Source organism: Dothidotthia symphoricarpi (genome assembly GCF_010015815.1).
Source record: "Dothidotthia symphoricarpi CBS 119687 unplaced genomic scaffold P153scaffold_21, whole genome shotgun sequence".
Lineage (NCBI taxonomy): Eukaryota > Fungi > Ascomycota > Dothideomycetes > Pleosporales > Dothidotthiaceae > Dothidotthia > Dothidotthia symphoricarpi.
This window is the reverse complement of record NW_022985028.1, coordinates 687,185-705,025: the sequence shown is the minus strand read 5'-3', so window position 1 is coordinate 705,025 and position 17,841 is coordinate 687,185. Positions and strand designations below refer to the sequence as shown.

General features: G+C 50.4%; 7 protein-coding genes across 7 annotated transcripts; 5 read left to right on the top strand and 2 right to left on the bottom strand.

Moving 5' to 3' along the window:
* The first annotated feature begins 844 nt into the window (after window positions 1–844).
* Window positions 845–2,728, top strand: P153DRAFT_349541 (uncharacterized protein). Its single transcript, XM_033666250.1, has 5 exons — window positions 845–1,375; window positions 1,430–1,534; window positions 1,623–1,813; window positions 1,884–2,078; window positions 2,142–2,728. Exons 1-5 carry the CDS (start codon window positions 1,235–1,237, stop codon window positions 2,689–2,691), a joined length of 1,182 nt encoding a protein of 393 aa, XP_033519569.1. The 5' UTR covers window positions 845–1,234; the 3' UTR covers window positions 2,692–2,728.
* A 378-nt stretch (window positions 2,729–3,106) lies between these two features.
* On the top strand, window positions 3,107–3,783 carry P153DRAFT_349540 (uncharacterized protein; the record flags this gene model as incomplete). Its single annotated transcript, XM_033666249.1, has 3 exons — window positions 3,107–3,222; window positions 3,270–3,623; window positions 3,678–3,783. The coding sequence occupies 3 exons, from the start codon at window positions 3,107–3,109 to the stop codon at window positions 3,781–3,783; spliced, it is 576 nt and encodes a 191-aa protein (XP_033519568.1).
* A 2,084-nt stretch (window positions 3,784–5,867) lies between these two features.
* P153DRAFT_300856 (DUF1212-domain-containing protein) lies at window positions 5,868–7,977 on the top strand (the record flags this gene model as incomplete). The annotated part of the gene is made up of 3 exons (XM_033664350.1): window positions 5,868–7,160; window positions 7,222–7,752; window positions 7,831–7,977. 3 exons carry the CDS (start codon window positions 5,868–5,870, stop codon window positions 7,975–7,977), a joined length of 1,971 nt encoding a protein of 656 aa, XP_033519567.1.
* Window positions 7,978–8,895: 918 nt separating this feature from the next.
* On the bottom strand, window positions 8,896–10,417 carry P153DRAFT_370492 (carbohydrate esterase family 16 protein). Its single transcript, XM_033669053.1, has 2 exons — window positions 10,082–10,417; window positions 8,896–9,882 (listed from the first exon to the last, which is right to left on the bottom strand). Exons 1-2 carry the CDS (start codon window positions 10,286–10,288, stop codon window positions 9,022–9,024), a joined length of 1,068 nt encoding a protein of 355 aa, XP_033519566.1. The 5' UTR covers window positions 10,289–10,417; the 3' UTR covers window positions 8,896–9,021.
* A 330-nt stretch (window positions 10,418–10,747) lies between these two features.
* P153DRAFT_370491 (uncharacterized protein) lies at window positions 10,748–13,461 on the bottom strand. The gene is made up of 2 exons (XM_033669052.1): window positions 11,428–13,461; window positions 10,748–11,375 (listed from the first exon to the last, which is right to left on the bottom strand). The coding sequence occupies exons 1-2, from the start codon at window positions 13,342–13,344 to the stop codon at window positions 10,833–10,835; spliced, it is 2,460 nt and encodes an 819-aa protein (XP_033519565.1). The 5' UTR covers window positions 13,345–13,461; the 3' UTR covers window positions 10,748–10,832.
* A 114-nt stretch (window positions 13,462–13,575) lies between these two features.
* P153DRAFT_400652 (MFS general substrate transporter) lies at window positions 13,576–15,526 on the top strand. The gene is made up of 3 exons (XM_033671843.1): window positions 13,576–14,031; window positions 14,091–14,188; window positions 14,239–15,526. The coding sequence occupies exons 1-3, from the start codon at window positions 13,830–13,832 to the stop codon at window positions 15,283–15,285; spliced, it is 1,347 nt and encodes a 448-aa protein (XP_033519564.1). The 5' UTR covers window positions 13,576–13,829; the 3' UTR covers window positions 15,286–15,526.
* A 1,071-nt stretch (window positions 15,527–16,597) lies between these two features.
* Window positions 16,598–17,563, top strand: P153DRAFT_434833 (uncharacterized protein). Its single transcript, XM_033673109.1, has 3 exons — window positions 16,598–16,944; window positions 16,996–17,275; window positions 17,323–17,563. The coding sequence occupies exons 1-3, from the start codon at window positions 16,731–16,733 to the stop codon at window positions 17,483–17,485; spliced, it is 657 nt and encodes a 218-aa protein (XP_033519563.1). The 5' UTR covers window positions 16,598–16,730; the 3' UTR covers window positions 17,486–17,563.
* The last annotated feature ends 278 nt before the right edge of the window (window positions 17,564–17,841 follow it).

Sequence of the window (17,841 nt, the reverse complement as noted above, 5' to 3'; positions counted from 1 at the left end):
CTCACAGAACCCAACTTGAGGTTCAATTTGAGAATGCATCAAGTGCACAACCTCTCCAGCAATTTCCTACCAGAATCCACTTTACCTTGTCTATTGGATGCCTACGCGAGTTTGGCAAATGCGCTACGCTTCCAGACCGGGGGGGACACTTTGTAGTGTGACCTCGGAATAACTACAAGCTATTGACTGCAACGCAATTTGTGAGCATTGAATTGTGCGCTAGTCATCGAATTAGAGTAATGGCTGAGCAGATAAAGAAGGTTGTATTGTAATTCCCGAGAAAGCTTGTTTCATGGACGTTTCTTGCTTGCATAACAGGCAGTCATATCGCTTAGCCTAAACCCTGCTACTGCTGATGATCAGTGTATCTGTTTCAGACAGTTGCTCACTCCGCGGCTACATAGTACCCTCCATGGGTTATTTCCAGTCATGCTCCGCATTCGAATTCAGACGGCGAATCACGGCCTTAACGCATGGTCTGTCCGTGTCGGAAAGGGGTTCTGCGACTGTGCCTCAATCACCTGCGAGAAAATCTTACACATCATTGAACATGGAATGGGTTAAGTGCTGACCCGTCATTTTGGTACTGTGGTTAGGCAAGCTAGATCGCCTCCCTTTTTTGCATTCAACAAATCGGCCATCGAAACCAAGTCAGATTCTGAACTTCTAATTGGTTTGAACTGAACATGGATGCGAACAGCAGTGTCTTCCCTCTTGGTTCGGCCAGCGCGGTACCCTTGTCGTTAATCGGGGCTGCATACAAACCAGGTTTCATCCTTGAGACTACACTCCAAACTAGGCAATACAGGAAGCAGAAAGAGAGGAGAAATGTGGGCGAGAAAGAGTGAAAAGCATGGGACAAGCGATGGGCGGAGCAAAGTGCATAGAGTGACTCGTTCTGTTGCATTTCCTCGCCTTCCTCGGTTCCTCCTCTTCCCACTCTCTCCCCTCAGGTAGGAGCTCTGATCAATGAATCATTGCACATCGGTCTGAGCTCTGTCGATTCCTTCGCTAATTGCCGCGTTCTCGATTGTCGTCATTTATTTTTTCAACACTGGCAATAGTCTACTCCTCGTATAGCCTAGGATCCACATTTGCGAAGCAAGAACTCATGTGGTCGAACTTATAGTCTTCTCTCTAACCGTCCGGTTGTTCGTCTGCAATCAAATTTTCTTGTTACATACGTCTTCGTCCCTTGTTCTGATCGATTGAATGATACAAGAACCCTAACACCATGGCGCCAACATCCTACCCTATGGCCCTGGCCTCTCTGATCTTACTCCCCTTCGATATCATCTCTACAATCTTGCGCTTCCGGATACGCGCTCAAAGAAAGGCATGGGGAGCTGATGACTGGGCAATGCTGGTCAACATTGTAAAAACTTCCTATTTCAGACCGGGTACATGTGCAATGACTAACATCAACTAGCCGTTTTGGCTCGTGAGTACGGTAGCCACGCTTGGGATGGCATGGAGCGGCGTAGGAGCTTACGATGCCACGCTGAGTGCAGAGCAGAAAGCCAATTCAATGCTAGTAGGTCTCACATGGTCACGTCACAGACCTATGTTCTTCCCAAGGGCATATGTTCTTCAATTTAGCAGTTGCTCATAATCATCCTTAGTGGTTTTACGTCTTCCAAGAGCCGTGGTGCTTCACCCTCATTACAATCAAGTGGTCCATCGGCTTTGCACTGATCCGAATCGCGAATGGCATGAAGTGGATTGAATACGTCATCTACACGTGTCTGGCTGTTACGTTAGTTGTAATGGGAGGCACAGGGATGTATTTGTTCTTTCAGTGTATGCCTATTGAGTAAGTTTGTGAATCAACCTCGCTGCGATACATGATTCCGTTATCATGAAAAGGGCTAATCGACATATAGGAAGAACTGGCACACAGCCGTACCAGGTACTTGCCAGGATCGTAGCATCCAGACTGTTCTGTCTTATGCCGTGGCTGCTGTGTCAATATCTACGGATTGGGTCTTTGCTATCCTCCCAATCTTTCTGCTTTGGAATATCCAGCTTGACCCACGTGTCAAGGCCTCAGTCGTCGGCTTGCTTGGTTTGGGCATTTTGTAAGTGTAGACACTTTAGCAGTGATTCTCATATGAACGTATCGACTAATACTTTCTACTAAGTGCATCGATTGCCCCCATTGTTCGCCTGAAGTTCCTCATTGGAATGAATGACCAATCGCGCTTTCTGCAAAACCTCAGCTCAATCTTGGCATGGGCCACCGCCGAAATGAATGTCGGCATGCTTGTTGCAAATCTCCCCGCATGTCGTCCACTTCTCGAGCGAGCCATCCATCGCTTCTCATCTTGGACCGGCAGCGCATCACGTTCACTCCCGCATAGCGGTAAACCTGGAGCAACAGCAGGTACGGGCAGGAACTATCTTGAACTAGACGAACGCCCAGAGAGCAAGAATCTCAAGAGCTACCTGAGCAGCCATGGAACCAAGGGCGGCCCGGGAATCGAGACGAGGATATACGGCCGAGAGTTTGATGCGGACAGTAGCCTGAGTCTTGATCGAGATGAAGGGAGTCAAAAGCACATGGTCGGAAAGTCCAGTCTGGGTGGAATGCAGGTCAATGTGCAAAGAGACTTTACCATGGAGGTTAATGATGGTAACCACGATGGTGTCATGGAGGGCCAAGCGATATCAAAGACTCATGGGATAGTATAGCTTAGTACATGTAATTGAAATTTTAATTGAATACTGTTGGTTGTAACGTTCCTAGATACTGATGTGACTCCAACCGGAACTTTTCAACGCTGTACCCATGATCTGTTTCGTACTAACAACAAAGTACGGCACATCCTGTAATCTTTCCTACTCACCTTACGCGCCCCTGCCAGAAGAAATTAGGTGAACATAGTCGATATGGGGTTGAGAGCGACAACACCGGTAAGGTTAGTTTGGGGGATATCCGAAGTTGTGTACCGAAGCGCTAGACAAAGCGGGGTGGGACGGCAGTAGGGCCAGCCAATCCATACTTGTACATATCTGAAGGGATGATTACAGGAACTCCGTGCTTTCGTATTTTTTATGAGACCCGACTTGACAGATATCCATTTGTGATCGCCATACAACTCTCATCATGCAGCAAGAAGTACCAGGTCAACAAACCGGGGTAACAGTGGATTTCGATAGATACCCGAACGCTCAACAGCTTCTCAAGCGCTGTCAAGACTTCTTCGCCGAGGTTGAGAACTTGTAAGCGTATGCCCTTATCTTCTACATTCTCTCGCTAACGTTTCTAGGACTCCTGGTCGAGATCTTGAAGTGTATCTCAACGAAAACTACGGTCCAGGCAACGGAGTTTATGAGGACTTGTGCTCATTGACACGGAAAGGGGTTGAAGAAGGATGGGCAGCAGACGTCGAAATCAGCGGGCCTAACTATCGACGTTCAAAGCTTGCTGTTCCCAGTGAAGCCACACGTTTCTTTAGCATAACGACAGTCTACTTCAACTCGCAAGAAGAGTTCTCTGGGCAACACCACTCACACCCGTACGGTGAGATCAACTGTGTTGTGCAGATTGATCCAACGGCGGAGCTGAAGGGGATGCAAGGCTGGAAGACTGCGTGGACATCGCCCGGTCCAGGCACGCATCAGTATGTAGTTGTGCGGGTGCTCTGTCTTAAGTTGGAGGACTGACGCAATGCCAGTTACCCCCAATCTCGTGGAGGGGCCGTGGTTGCGCTGTTTTTCCTGCCCGCAGGTCGGATTAGCTATTCTGCAAACCCTGACGACCCTCAACCAGCTAGCCTGTGAGCAGCTAACTAAGTCTCTCACTTATTTCACCTTCTGAGCGAGGTCTGAACTCCTGGTTTTTGACTTTGTGTTCTCTGTTTCCTCTTATTACATGTTCCCCAGCAGCGGTTGTTAACTTCTTCTTGCACAAGCGATTCGCATTTCCTGCGCTGCCGTCTAAGTCTCTCATTATACCTCCGCTCTGCACCCTCTTAATCTTCCAATTTAACCTCCTACTGTTTCACTACCTCAACAATCAAAGCTTTCATTGTCAAATCCAACGCATGCCTGTCCAAGCATATCCGCGGCCCAACGCTGAAGCGCCAGAAACAGTGCCAACCAATTTTCGTGCGCTAAACGGCTCCCTCAGTCGGATCGTCGCGTTGTGCGGACTCTACACAGGAGAGCATAACTCGAACATTTGGTGCAGTGCGTCCACGACGAATCTAGATCCAACTGGTAGATTGAAGGGCCCGAGCTGGCGCTCAGTCGGATATATTTGACTGACAGAGGATGCGGCAATAGAGCGTAGATGCAGAATTGTACCGACAACCTGCATACGTATGTGAAGGAGTCTTGACATCCGTACACTCGTTCGATACTGTAACGGCGCTCTGTTGTCCGGTCTAGACTCAATCCGTAAATATGTATAGCAACCACCATGCACGCGTTGGATAGAACACATTCCTGTATAAGGAAATCCTAACATCAAACAACTAGCATATGTACCACATGTTCTTTTTAGGAATTAAGGACAACATTTTATCGAGTATCTCGATTCTTTACTTGGAAGTGAGAAGTTCTCGACTTGCACAAAAAGCCAGATGCGAGCCTATGCGAGCCTATGCGAGGAATTGTCTCGTCTCCAAATCGTTAGTGACGTTGAGATATGTTTGAGAAGAGACCTTGCTAGAAATTATTTGTCTTGTCCTGCCATCAAGACCATTTGAGTGATCTTCAATCTTCCTTGGCAGCGTATGGTGGTCCTATGTTCTGCCCAAGTTCCGACAATATGAGAGGACCGTGCGCTGTGAGATGTCCAGATCAACTATCCACACCTGTTTTTAGACAGATGTGCTAGTAGCACTGTCGCGCTTGGGGACGGGTGTGTCGAGACGAGTGTATCCACGTTACACAGGTGGCGCGGATGTACCTACGCTCAATTCTCCTGATCATCAACTATTATGTAAATCATCTATGGGCCATCAACTTGCTTTACTCTGTGCAAAGACCATTGACAGGACTCTGCTGGAAAATGTTTGCCATAGCGTCTCACTGGAACCGAGAACTGCTCAAAGCGTCATTCTTGTACCAGTGCCCTTGACGCGTACTCTCGAGTCGCGAAAAAAGCCGGAAGATCCGTGACGAACATAGCATTACTCCTGCACTGCTCCTACAACACCAGATCAAAATAATCTTGAAAAAGGAGCAGAGGCTACTGGAATTTTTGTACCCTTCAAATGTCTGCAGAATCCTGTTGTTTTGTTGTTCAATAATGTGCTGGTCGCGCTCCATCATCACGCCAGTTTCGGCTTTCATCGTGGGCGCCAGGGGCGTTGCATGTGCTCGTGCTGCCCAAACCCGATATACCTTCCATTCGACGAGCCCTACCGGCTGTCATCGTGATCTGCCACGTGTCGGCCTCTTGATCTCCATTTCTTTTACGTGATAGGCGACGATCAGGGTTCGCGTAGCTGTATTCGCTTAGCACCAAATGCGCCTTGGCTTCCTCTTTCGTCTGCGACCATGACGCAAAGCTGCTGACCACTTCGTATACACTGTAATGGTTGTGCACATCATACACATCGCGCATCCCCGGCGCCGTATTCAACGCACTGTATTGCTCTATGGGTGCACTGGTTGTCGCCATTGCCAGTTCTAGAAGCTTACCCCTTTCCCCACATTCTGATGGAGAGAAGATCGTGAGTCTATTCTTGAAAACGTTACGCAAGCCACATACAATGTCCGGTATGCTATTTGCACTAGATAGAAATTTCAATCATCATATGACCTTGACTGCTTGCCATCGGATTTCCATACTTCCCCAAACCCTCTCCTTACATACTCGTCAAGAACAATTTATCCAAGTAGAGACCGCATTCGTCATGGAACCCCTTTCAAACGAATCCCCAACCGGCACACACATCGAGACATCGCCTTCACCTCAGATCGAACACGAGACAGGAAGACCGAGAGTGAGATTCAACAGTTCTGCCAATGCTGAAATCCCTCCCCCAGAGTCAGACATCCTCAATCGTGTCAGTGAGTCAGAATCTGCACCAGTCACCGAGGATCGATACACAGCCAACGCCGGAGAGTTATTGAATGCACACGACGCTGCCTACGCCGATTTTGAAGACTTGTCGACAGAACCAGCGGACGAGACGTATGACAATTCGGAGAGCTATTCGGTGACCAGCAACGTTCGGGGTGGTGTATTCTACCATCTCCTTCAAGCCTATAAGATACCTGTACCTACACTCCAGAGGCCAACATCAGCATTGAATACGAGCGCGCCAACCTCCAGGCCCGGATCGTCCTCAGGAGCTGCTACACCGTCGCGTCGAAAATGGTATGAGCAAGAGAAGGCGGCCCAGTCGCGCGAGACATTGGCTACACTCATCGGGGCATCTGCTAAGCTTGCCAATCCGAACGAGAAGAAAGAACACGTCACAGATCAACGCCATCATAAGCGAACTAGCAGTGGCGGTCTTCTCACAAAGGTGTGGAAGGCCAAAGAGGACAAAGACGCGAAGATTAAGATCCATGTTGCAAACATCCTCAAACGACAACAGTACATCATCAGAATGTGCCGTGCGCTGATGCTGTTCGGCGCACCCACTCATCGTCTCGAAGAGTATCTCGCCACTACAGCCACGGTCCTCGAGATCAATAGCCAATTTCTCTACATCCCTGGCTGCATGATAATTTCGTTCGACGATCTATATACTCACACCACTGAAGTCAAAATCGTACGCACCGCGCAAGGTGTCAATCTCGGCAAGCTCAAAGATACACACGACGTCTACAAAGAGGTCTTACACGACGTCATCAGCCTGGACGACGCGCTCGCTCGGTTGGATGAGTTGATCCACGCAAAAGACCGCCATCCTGTCTGGCTATGCGTCCTCATGTACGGTCTCGCCAGTGCGGCCGTTTCTGTCTTTTTCAACGCCCGCCTGATCGATATGCCTATCATATTTGCCCTCGGATGCATGCTTGGTTTGATGCAGCTTGTTCTTGCTCCTATATCGAAGACATACAGCACTGTTTTCGAGATCACCGCAACGATTCTTATGAGCTTCCTTGCACGTGCCTTTGGAAGCATTAATGGAGGAAGCCTCTTCTGCTTCTCCGCTATAGCACAAAGTGCAATTGCCCTGATTCTCCCCGGATGGGTACGTATACATCTCCAGATAACCATCAGGTGGCTATTCGACAACGCGCTGACCCTTACAGCTTGTACTTAGTTCTGCTCTGGAGCTGCAATCTCGTGCTATTGTTCCAGGGTCAATCCGACTGGTGTTCGCCATCATCTATTCGCTTTTCCTTGGCTACGGCATCACAGTCGGAACAGCCATATATGGAGCTATCGATCCAAATGCCACCAACGAAACAACCTGCCGAGCTCCCATGAACCCATACTGGAATTTCCTTTTTGTCCCCTTCTACGTTTTCTTCACGACCTTCACTGTACAAGCTAAGTACAAACAGATGCCTGCCATGATAGCGATTGCCTTCGCAGGATATGTTGTCAATTTCTACGCAAATAAGAAGTTCTCATCTAGTGCTCCGATTGCCTACACATTGGGGGCGTTCACTATCGGTGTCCTCGCAAACTTGTACAGCCGATTACGCCACGGCGTTGCTGCGGCTGTTCTCTTGCCGGCTGTCTATGTTCAGGTACCCGGCAGTCTTGCATCAAGTGGTAGCATCAATTCTGCTCTCAAAACTGCGGCCGCACTTGTTAAAGGCTCTACAGCAGCAGATGTAGGTTCAGGATTTTCTTGCCCTCTTACTTATATGCATCTAAAACCTCAATGATGGGCGGTGGCTAACGCATCATAGGCATCTACCGACAGTCTGAACGCAATTGTTTTCAACGTTGCAGCCTCCATGGTTCAGATAGCCATCGGAATTACCGTTGGCTTGTTCATGGCAGCACTCCTCGTTTATCCTCTGGGTAAACGGCGCAGTGGCTTGTGGACACTCTAGAGTATATCCTATTTCTTCATTTTTAGCGGGTGCGACGTTCTGAATCGAGATAAAAGATGGGCATCTGGCAGCCCCTATTGCTAATGCCCTGTAGTATTGGAACTCCAAGTTGCTGAGAAGGTCGTATAGTGTGGTGTAGTGAGAAGGTAAGCCCCCGAGCAACAATGGGTCGCATCCATCGCAGCCATCCGAAGCGACCATGCGACCGTACCAGAAGCAGCTTCCAACTTCATATCGGCACCTTCGAATGTCTGTCGACAAATGTTTCCATCGCAACCTCTAAGCCCACAGCGATTGCATTTTCAGTACACGCCTCCACCGCCGTCAGATCCAAAGCGACCAATTAGTCGAGAGGAATCTGACCGGCTGGTTCATTGCACGTAGGCCTCGCACATGATTGAATGCGCTACTAACGAAAGATATCTCTTGTAAATTCTAGCCAAACGACTCAGAATAAGAGCTCTCATAGCTTTAGAACGAAGCTTAGCTGGCAACTTGTTGTAGGTCTTGTAGGATTCCAGCACCTAGGTCTTTGTAGGACTTTTATTTAGAGGCGTGTAGTACTTGCGTCTTTGTATACGGATGCTTCACCTTGAGTGTCTTTGAGGAGTATCTCGTGATTGTCAAGCGATGTATATTCTAGGAGTTGGCAGACGCAGGCGTACTTGCTCAATCATACTTCGAGCTTTGGTATCCATACTGATGGTTTGGCACAAACAGGTGTTTGTGAATCGCGAAAGGGTGCAAAGAGTGGAGTATAGGTGAATGCATCCTGAGCAACTGGTATTAATTATCCTATCTGAATAGATATATCTAAGAACCTTATTCTTTCGTCAGCAATTTCCTTAACATTATTGGAGTCATAAAATAACAAAATCTGGATGAGGTTGGAATGAGTTATATTGCACGTCTCGATATGCTCTGTATCTGGACGAATTGATCTGGATATTCATCCCTTGCTATTCTGTCTATATATATTGGAACCCGAAAGCTAATACCATACGAGAAAGTCGCATGCATCGAGGCCCAGATAGAACATGGCAGTTATTGCCAATAAGCCGCCCACTTGCTCTTCCCTCCCAACACGTTCACAAACTCTCTCGCAACAATCCGACTGGTCTGCTCACTGGGATGCAGCGGATCGTACCACAAGTAGCTATCCGGACTTGCCGCCAATGTGCAATTCTGACCATTCACCCCACATTGATGAACTACACCCGTGACATTGAGCGGTGCGGTGCCGTTCAAATAGTTTCCCGGGTTACTCCACACATCCGTCATCAACGCGTTGACATCGAAACTTGCAATCTGCATGCCGGGATGGGATGCAGAGACTGAGGGCGTGCGGTACTTGAACACCTCGTTTAGACTGACGACGGTTTCCTGCATGCGGTACGAGACGTCCGTGATGTTGTACCGCGTCTTATCGGGCCAGAACTGCGTGGCACTCAGTCCGCCGTTTTCGGGAGTTGCGTATTGCGGGAGCAGGTTCAGCGGCGCGAGATTTAAGAGGACAAAGTATCGTCCTCCGTTTTCGTAGAGGCTTGTGATGGTGTCGTACACGCAATCCACAAAGTCCTTTACCGTCTTGCCTTTCACTTGGCTGTTGGTCAAGAAGGCATTGTTGCCGAGATCGTTTGTACCGATCCATAGGGCATACACCGTGTTCTTTGGCTGACCGGTGAAGAATTTGCTGCCGTTTGGAGTGATGTACGAGGAATCCGCGATGAAAGCAGGAAGCTCATATCCGGCAACGTCGGGGAACGCGGGGGTGGAAGTGAGGGAGCGTGGGGTGATCGCATTAGAGCATGCAGCGCCCGAGACAGCGTAGTTGTAGAGCGTTGCGTTGGAATAAATGCTGGCATAGCGTGCCCAAGAGAGGCCGCCTGAAGCAGTTTTGAGGCCCTGGAAAAATCAGTATTGAAGCGCCAGATGAGGATTTGGTCTTGTGTATTGGGTTGGAATGCACCAGCACGCCTAGCATGCTAGGATGGGAGGGCAAATTATACGAGCTCAATATCGAAGTTTGAGGAGAGAGTTATGCGCGCTCACGCCATCGCAGTACGGATTGCGTTCAAAGCGAGAAACGAAATGTTTTACATACCAATGGCTGCTCCCATCCTACAGGTGGTGCTGATCCATTATGACTGTTAAAGTACCCCAGACGATTCTCGTCCGTGTAGCTGTCACCAAACGTCACCAATGTCTTGAACTTTCCCGTCTTCCAAGCGCTTGATGGCTTTTCTGCGAGTCCAGCAGTGAAAAGCAAGGTGGTGATAAAAAGTCCCGTCGTATGGTAAGTAGCCCACATTTTGAAAACCAAGGTGCCGACAATTCCTCAACCATCGGGAGAGCGTTCGCGGATATTTGTACCTTCATCATATTATCAATGACAGACGGAGCTCTAGGGCTTCCGCTCCACCAATAGACGAACTCTCGGTCGATTACCGTTTGATCAATTTGCGGAGCAAGAACGCGGGGAAGTCCTGGGGTACTTCTCGGCTAAGTGTGAAGGCTGAAACCATAGCGGTGTCTTGTAACAATATGACGGCTACACATACAAGGTCCGGGTAAAACATGGATGCTTAGGGTATTACAAGTAGACGCTTGATCTTCTATGCTCATGTCAGAATTTACTGATCGAGATAAGCAGAATGCAGTTCTTAAGAGAGACAGCATGTCATTTGCGGAAGCGATGCCGTTTGTGGTTGTAGTCTGGCAAAATCCATGCAGTCGATTCACACTCATATCGAACAAATCATTTCTTGAAGCTCCAACAGCGATGTTATAGATGCAGATAGCGCTATAGAGCGAACAAGATGGGCCGAAGCCATCAGCACCACCGTCAAACCACCTTATATAGCCCTACACCACCTCTCCAACCCTCTCTCTTTCTCCGCCTTCAACACGTCCCCTATCTCCTCCAAACTAACATCTGCCCTTACCATCCCAAACCCTCCTGCTTGCCCAGCAATGACCGGCATCACAAGCGCCAACTCGACCAAGCCCTCCCATTCTCTCCTCGCGACATCTTTGCCCCAGACCTTACTCACACTGCTACTAGCACTCAATCCACCCGCAGCACTCTGGATTCTGGCTTTCGAGGCCAGTGTTACGTATTCGTCATAGGCCATGTTGAAGTTGCAGGTATCGCTATCGTGGATGATGTCGAGTCGCGCGGCAGCGATGAGAAGGGAGAGAGCGAGCGTTGAGAGGTGAGGGAGGAGAGATAGTTTGGCGTCCGGCGGATGAAGAAGATTGAGTGGTTCGAAAGCGGAGGTCGGGGAGAGTAATGCGGTTGGAAGGAAGAACGTCGTCAGGACAGAAGGTACGGACTTTGTACGATAGAATGCGGGTGCTAGATGAGATTTGAGAAAAGAAGGAGAAGTGAAGAGTTTCTGTGTACGTTAGTGGTATTCTTAGCGCAGCTGATGGTGAAAGCAATCTTACTTCGATGTTCGCATTCCATCCTTCCAGAACGTTTTGCTGGGGAGCCTTGCTGCCCTTCTTCCCGGGTGTGCTCGTTGTGCCGCCCTGCAATATTCCTCTCTCTTCAAGACTCAGCTGCTCGGTCTGCACAGTCAAACATGCCTTGCAAATCTCCTGGAACGCTGTAAATGTCTTCGCGAGACTGAGGTGCACATAGCGGTGACTGAAGCGACTTTTCACTCGTTTCTCCAAGCTGTTTGTCACATCGATACGTGTGGTCAGCCCCAATACGGCGATAGGAGCCTTCCGCGACTGAGCGATGTCGAAGAGGTTGTAGAGCAGGGTTTGACGCGGATGTTGGGCGAAAAGATCGAATTCATCCATGACGAAGATGACTGCTTTGGCCACCTGTTCTGTGAGCTCGCCTGTCTGCTCAGACGGATGGGAAAGTAATGCAAGGAGAGTTGTCAGCGTGTCAGCGTAGTTCTTGCCAGGCCCACTGCCGTCTTCTTCAATGTCCATCTCTTTGCCCAGTTGCCGCCATATCTCACGCAGCGCAATCTTATCGTCTGTGTGTATTAAACCGTTCAGGCGTACAACATGGTATTCTCCGCCATTTTCCCGCGAGACCTCTGCAAGGACCTTGTTCACAAGCGCTGTTTTGCCACTTCCTCGTGCGCCAATCAACAGCATAGAGTTGCCTTCTCCAGCGGTGATGGTCTGCTCGACAAGTTGGTGAACCGATTTGTACTCTTCGTCTAGGCCGGTGAGGGGCGGCGGACGCTTGCCTGTGATGCGTTCCAGGAGTATGGTCTTGAGCAGGTCCAACTCGCGGCCTGCAGCAAGGCCTTGATATATGAGCGGGGGCAGCGGCTTTTCCTTCTTTGCTGAAGTGGGCTTGTTGAACGGACTCGGCTCGGTGGGGTCCAGCATACTGTCTAAGATGCTGTTTTCGTCCACGTCCGACGCATCCTCATCGTGGCCGTCCACTTGCTCGATACACTCCGGCGAGCTCTCGTCGGCGCGGTTGTGTGCGTGATCGGCACGGTTGTTTCGCCGTCTAGCGCTTGCTGTCTGCCTCGTGCTGCTCGGCGTGTCATGGTCGTCCTCGGACTGTAAAGCCGCCGAGGGCTTCTCTACTGGCTTGCGTTGTCTAGCCGATCTCGAGAGTATCCCGGCAGGTGCTTCCTCGTCCATCTCGGGGACGACTTCGACGTGTATGGTGCTAGCCGTTCTCTTCTTTTGCCGTAGCTTCGATGGAGACGTGCCAATCACCCCACTCTGCGGCTCGTCTGCTTCTTGGTCTTGCTCTGGTGCAGGAGCTGGTGCCTTCTTCTTTCGCCCGCTTGCTCTTGGAGCCGGCGTCTTGCGTGCTGATGCAGCCGTCGTTGTGCTGGCCTTTGTCTTCTTGGGAGTCGACACGTTTGCGACCTCGTCTGCCTCCCCATTCGCTCCGTTATTATGGCCACTGACTAAGGTGCGAGATGTGCTCTGGCTTGGGCCCACTGCCTCTTTCCTTGGTCGTCCTCTCCCACGTTTTGGTGGGGCGACAACAGGCTCGAGCACCTCGATCGTGTCTCCTGAACTCGCAATGTCTTTCTTGGGTGTGGGCGTAGGTCTGGGTCGCCGTATTGTCGGCCGGGGCGACGTCTGAATGCCTAAAGCGCCGTCGATATCATCGTATATGTCCGGGTCCTCGACGGCGGCGTGCTTGGCTAGTGGGCCATTCGTGGTGCTCTTGGGACCTCGTGCACTGCGCTTCGGCGTGGGCTCTTCTTCTTCCACGTCTGACAAGCCAGGCTCCTGTGCATACGACACGGATCGGTTGGCAACTCTTCCCGACGCCCTCTTCACCGAACTCTTGGCCAAGGGGCTCGATGCTGTGCGCTTCGGGGTGTCGAGCTTTCTGCGCTTGGACGAGCGTGGCGTGTCTTCCATGGCAGGCGACGATGCGCTCTTGAAGCTTGTTCGACGCGGGTGTGTTGCTAAGAATATCCCCTCTGTCGGCGGTGCGTGGATTCGGCGGGAACGTTACACGCGATGGAAGCTGCTTGTCGAGGCGCGTCCATGTCCAGTCGCGTCGCGCTACAACTCCGCCGCACCCTGCCAAGATCGGCGACTGCCATCTCCGCGTTCGCGCGCTCACGTTCACGCTCACGCTTTCCGCCGGCTCCTCCGCCGGCTCAACTCAACCGTCGTCCAGCAAATCAGCGCTACGAGCATTCTAGCTATGACGCTGGCCGTTGCGGTATCGCTCGTTATCCGCGGATCGCCGAACCGTGCAACACGCCCTACAATTGATTTGATCGACCAGGACCGGTCTCAAACTGACAGACTGCAACACTAACTATTTGACTCATCCTTTGAGCAAGAATAAAGTGACGAGGCGCCGCTGTCTATGTGACTGCAAGATATCAATCATCATGGCTCAAAAGCACACTCCGCAGCTCGAGCTGGCTTCGTATCCTCAGCCCAATTCTTCAGCCCTTGATATCGAACCGTTCCAAAACGACCCAAGCATTGCATCTGAACATGATGAAGGCTTCTCCCTGCCTCCCACTGATGGAGGCAAAGACGCTTGGCTGTTCCTGTTTGCCTGCTTCATGCTCGAAGCCCTGATCTGGGGTATGCTTTTCTAACAACCAGCGCGCAGTTGGAACTAGTTCAGACTGACATTGACCAAGGGTTTCCCGCTTCGTACGGTATCTTTCAAGAATACTATACTCACAATGAACCCTTTGCCGGCTCCAATAACATAGCTGTTGTTGGTACTTGCGCCATGGTAGGACCATGATATATTTCGGTCGAGTCCCTGGCTAATGCAGGCGCCAGGGCATCATGTACATGGCTCTCATCCCCGTCTTCGTTTTGCTCAAATTCTTTCCCAAGTTTCGCGCATGGGCGACTCCAGTTGGTCTGGTTATCATCTGTCTTGCCCTTGGCCTGGGATCGTTTTCAAACAACATCACGCATCTCATTCTCACCCAAGGCATCGTCTACGCAATCGGTGGTAGTCTCGCATGGACGCCAATTCTGTTCTACATTGAGGAATGGTGGGTACGTCGTAGAGGCTTGGCATTTGGAGTGACTATGGCAGGCTTTGGCATGTCCGGCGCCATCCTTCCGGTTGTCCTTGAATGGCTCCTCCATGGGTACGGCTTCAGAACAACCTTGCGGGTTTGCTCTCTCATGTTTGTCGCGCTAAACTTTCCAATCCTGTTCTTCTTCAAACCTCGACTTCCGCTTTCCCAAGCATCTCAATCCAGGAGCTTTGACATGTCGTTTTGGACATGTTCAAACTACCTGATCCTACAGTCAGGAAACATCATACAAAGTCTTGGCTTCTTTCTCCCGGCCATCTACCTGCCTACCTTTGCGCGTTCTATAGGCGCCAACAACATCCAAAGTACTGTAACAGTCATCCTCCTCAACGCCGCCGCATGTATAGGAAACCTGTGCATGGGCATGGCGGTTGACAAATACCACGTTGTCAACTGCCTCTTTGTAACATCCATCGGCTCTGCTATCGGAGTCTTCCTCCTGTGGGGATTTTCCACATCCTTGGCCCCGCTATACGTCTTCTGCGTCATTTACGGCGCTTTTGCGGGATCGCAGGCCAGCACGTGGAGTGCCATTGTCCGTGGTACGAAGGAGAAAAGAAGAGGAGCTGACTCGGGCATGGTCTTTGCATGTCTCTCGGCTGGCAAAGGCGTAGGCAATCTTTGCAGTGGACCCCTGTCCGTAGCTTTGCTGCATGCAGGAGACTGGCATGCCAAGTTCGCTTATGGAAGTGGTTATGGTGCTCTTATCGCATTTACGGGTGCGACGGCTTTGCTCAGCGGGTGGAGCTATGCTGCGAAGAGGATTGGATGGCTATGAAGGAACGAGGCTATGTGGCAAAACACTTCATGTACTTGGAATCTCCTTGTCAGTTATGCCAGCGCGTTCTTCTTGATATTTACATACATGCCTGCTCAAAACATCTCCACAATGGTACCTCACCCACTCAACAACGGTAGGAAACCCAATGGCCCAGGGATTGAGAACTATGATAGCAGTCAGAGTGGATGAGCTTGTGTCTTGCTGGAACTGTTTCTCCCAAGAATTGCCACATGCTACGGATGTGTACATCCACTTCCTCGAATGCGTATGCGTCTCACGTTCTGCACCACTTCGACTGCGTTGGGTCTGCCTGTGGGACAATAAGACCCCACAAGTGCTTCAGCTTCAGCTTCACCGCAGAATTGTCAAGATTCAGTTTGGCACCGACAGTGGTGAGCTCACTCCGTTATCGGTCAAATATGGTGCTAGCGTGGATACCTTCTGTGCACTCTGTGTTTGCCAACGACAGCCACAATAGTACCTGAAGCAATCCAGCCCGTGTATCACGCAGTGACTTCTACGCTGCGTCTCGAGCTACTGACATCATAATCAAACAAACAGCGCTGTCTAGCGCCGAGACCACTGTCACCAGACGACTGTAGTTGAATCGAACGTTGACCGCTCATTCACCAAGCTCTAGGACATGCTTGAAGAAGACGAGGTCTCGGAGCTGAGGTATTGGGTCCGCAGTACAGATTTGTATCCGCCCCTCTCTATCCTCAGTGCATGTGTAGCATTTGCCCATCTTCAGTGAGCGACCGTCTTAACACTTTTCTCCCGCTCTCCCTCGTGGGTGACTTCCTACATCTCGTCTAATGACGTTTCTAGTACGTGCGTCTCGCATGAGTATCGGACCATGGTACGATTGTTCGCTGACGAGCAACTTCCTCTGCGAGGCTGCCACTTCTCACTTCAGCGTGGACAGTCAAGTTGGAGACAGGTGATATCTAGTCCAGTGAGGAAGTCGAGTTTCGATTGTGTCAGCGAGTTCCCTTCAGGTCTCACCCTCATGGGCAACTTCTTTGCATGGTCTCTTGTTCGAAACACTACTCCCTATCATGTCACTTTGGAGTGTTTCTCAACGACGGCAAGAGCCTGAAACACTTTCATCAGTCGTGCATCCACATCGTCAGCCATGTATTCTCTATTTTCATGCCTGTTCCTAATCGTTCTATGGTGTGACGTCCGCGTTTTGCATGTGGTCCGCTTTCTCACCGCCGAGCACCTTCCCTCGCGGTTGCCATTGTTGCCTGTCTGTGCGTCAAAGTGAAGGCGGCCACTTCTCAACTGACGTCGACGTCAGAGATAAGCGTAATCGCCCTCGGTGACGCCGGTGACGTTCAGCTTTATCATCTGCCCTCAGGCTCACTATATAATCTCGCTCGTCCACTCCCACCTTTCATCTTCCCATCAACCACTCACACTTTCTCTTACCCTCCCTCATGGACGACTCGATCAAACGCAACCCTAAACGGCATGCCAATACCGTCCTGGACGTCGATTTCACCTCAGATGACGATCCAGCTTTCTCCAGCAGACCCACGAACCGCAAGCGGCGTCATGTCGCTGATACATTCACCGTCGTCAACATCGCCTCCGACGACGCTCCAACTCCAGCGGGTCTCGCCCGGGACTCCAGCAGTTCAACGGCTTCAGGTGCACCATCTCTTCCATGTCCTATGCAACGCTTTGGTTAACACGTTGTAGTACTCAAGGAGCAGCCAAGTTTGATCGACCTCCCTCAGGACGTTGAAATGGCTCTGTACCAAGACTATCCAGCTCTTCCGGCTCTTCCGGTCCCTGTGCCTGAACGACACCTCGCTGCTCGACCTCCGGCATCATCGCTTCCACAACGCTCACCTCCTCGCCGCAATCTCGCGGGTCCGCCCGTCGGTCCCCCCTCTCGTGCTTCGTGTCGTCATCATTGCAAAAAGACAATCCTCAGAGGAATCTGCACAGTCAGGGCTCACGGGAAATGCAATGACAAGTAAGTTCATTCACTCCTCTTTCACATCACACTTCTAAATATTTCAGACCGACTACGCTTGTGAGGTGCACCCGTTGTGGAGATCAACGCTGCCAGAAGTGCAATCGTCTGACGACAGACCACTCTGGCTCAAGGAAGCATGGCAAACGACCGGGACAGCCAGGCTACGAGGGTCCCTTGCCGGAGAGGATGCAGTTGATAGATGGATAGTTCACACTGATGAAGACTCTGACATGATATTGGAAGACTCCATACCATCATGATATCTGTAGCTAGAAAGTTTTCAATGAAGAAGACTCTGATATGACATCGCACACTTGTTTCTCTATCGTGTGATCTGCACTACATGTCTCCGCAAGTGTGATGGATCCTGAGTTGGTGGTTTTCAACTCTACGCGACATATATCAACCGACTTTTACAGTTATATATCTGCTCAAAACTGTAGCTCTTTCATCTTGCAGTTTTCGTTGATTACACACAATTCTCAAACGAGTTATCTGCGTTCGGAAAGCTGTGCCTTCTCCAGTGCATAAATATATAAATTCAAATTACTTGTGATCGGAAG

Coding starts and splice junctions, on each gene's coding strand:
- P153DRAFT_349541 (XM_033666250.1), top strand. CDS start 1,235: ATGGCGCCAACATCCTACCCTATGGCCCTGGCCTCTCTGATCTTACTC. Junction 1,535..1,622: donor AGAAAGCCAATTCAATGCTA/GTAGGTCTCACA, acceptor AATCATCCTTAG/TGGTTTTACGTCTTCCAAGA. Junction 2,079..2,141: donor TTGCTTGGTTTGGGCATTTT/GTAAGTGTAGAC, acceptor CTTTCTACTAAG/TGCATCGATTGCCCCCATTG.
- P153DRAFT_370492 (XM_033669053.1), bottom strand. CDS start 10,288: ATGTGGGCTACTTACCATACGACGGGACTTTTTATCACCACCTTGCTT. Junction 9,883..10,081: donor TAGGATGGGAGCAGCCATTG/GTATGTAAAACA, acceptor TGATTTTTCCAG/GGCCTCAAAACTGCTTCAGG.
- P153DRAFT_370491 (XM_033669052.1), bottom strand. CDS start 13,344: ATGGAAGACACGCCACGCTCGTCCAAGCGCAGAAAGCTCGACACCCCG. Junction 11,376..11,427: donor GATGGAATGCGAACATCGAA/GTAAGATTGCTT, acceptor TAACGTACACAG/AAACTCTTCACTTCTCCTTC.
- P153DRAFT_400652 (XM_033671843.1), top strand. CDS start 13,830: ATGGCTCAAAAGCACACTCCGCAGCTCGAGCTGGCTTCGTATCCTCAG. Junction 14,032..14,090: donor GCTCGAAGCCCTGATCTGGG/GTATGCTTTTCT, acceptor ACATTGACCAAG/GGTTTCCCGCTTCGTACGGT. Junction 14,189..14,238: donor TTGTTGGTACTTGCGCCATG/GTAGGACCATGA, acceptor TGCAGGCGCCAG/GGCATCATGTACATGGCTCT.
- P153DRAFT_434833 (XM_033673109.1), top strand. CDS start 16,731: ATGGACGACTCGATCAAACGCAACCCTAAACGGCATGCCAATACCGTC. Junction 16,945..16,995: donor CAGCAGTTCAACGGCTTCAG/GTGCACCATCTC, acceptor AACACGTTGTAG/TACTCAAGGAGCAGCCAAGT. Junction 17,276..17,322: donor CACGGGAAATGCAATGACAA/GTAAGTTCATTC, acceptor TAAATATTTCAG/ACCGACTACGCTTGTGAGGT.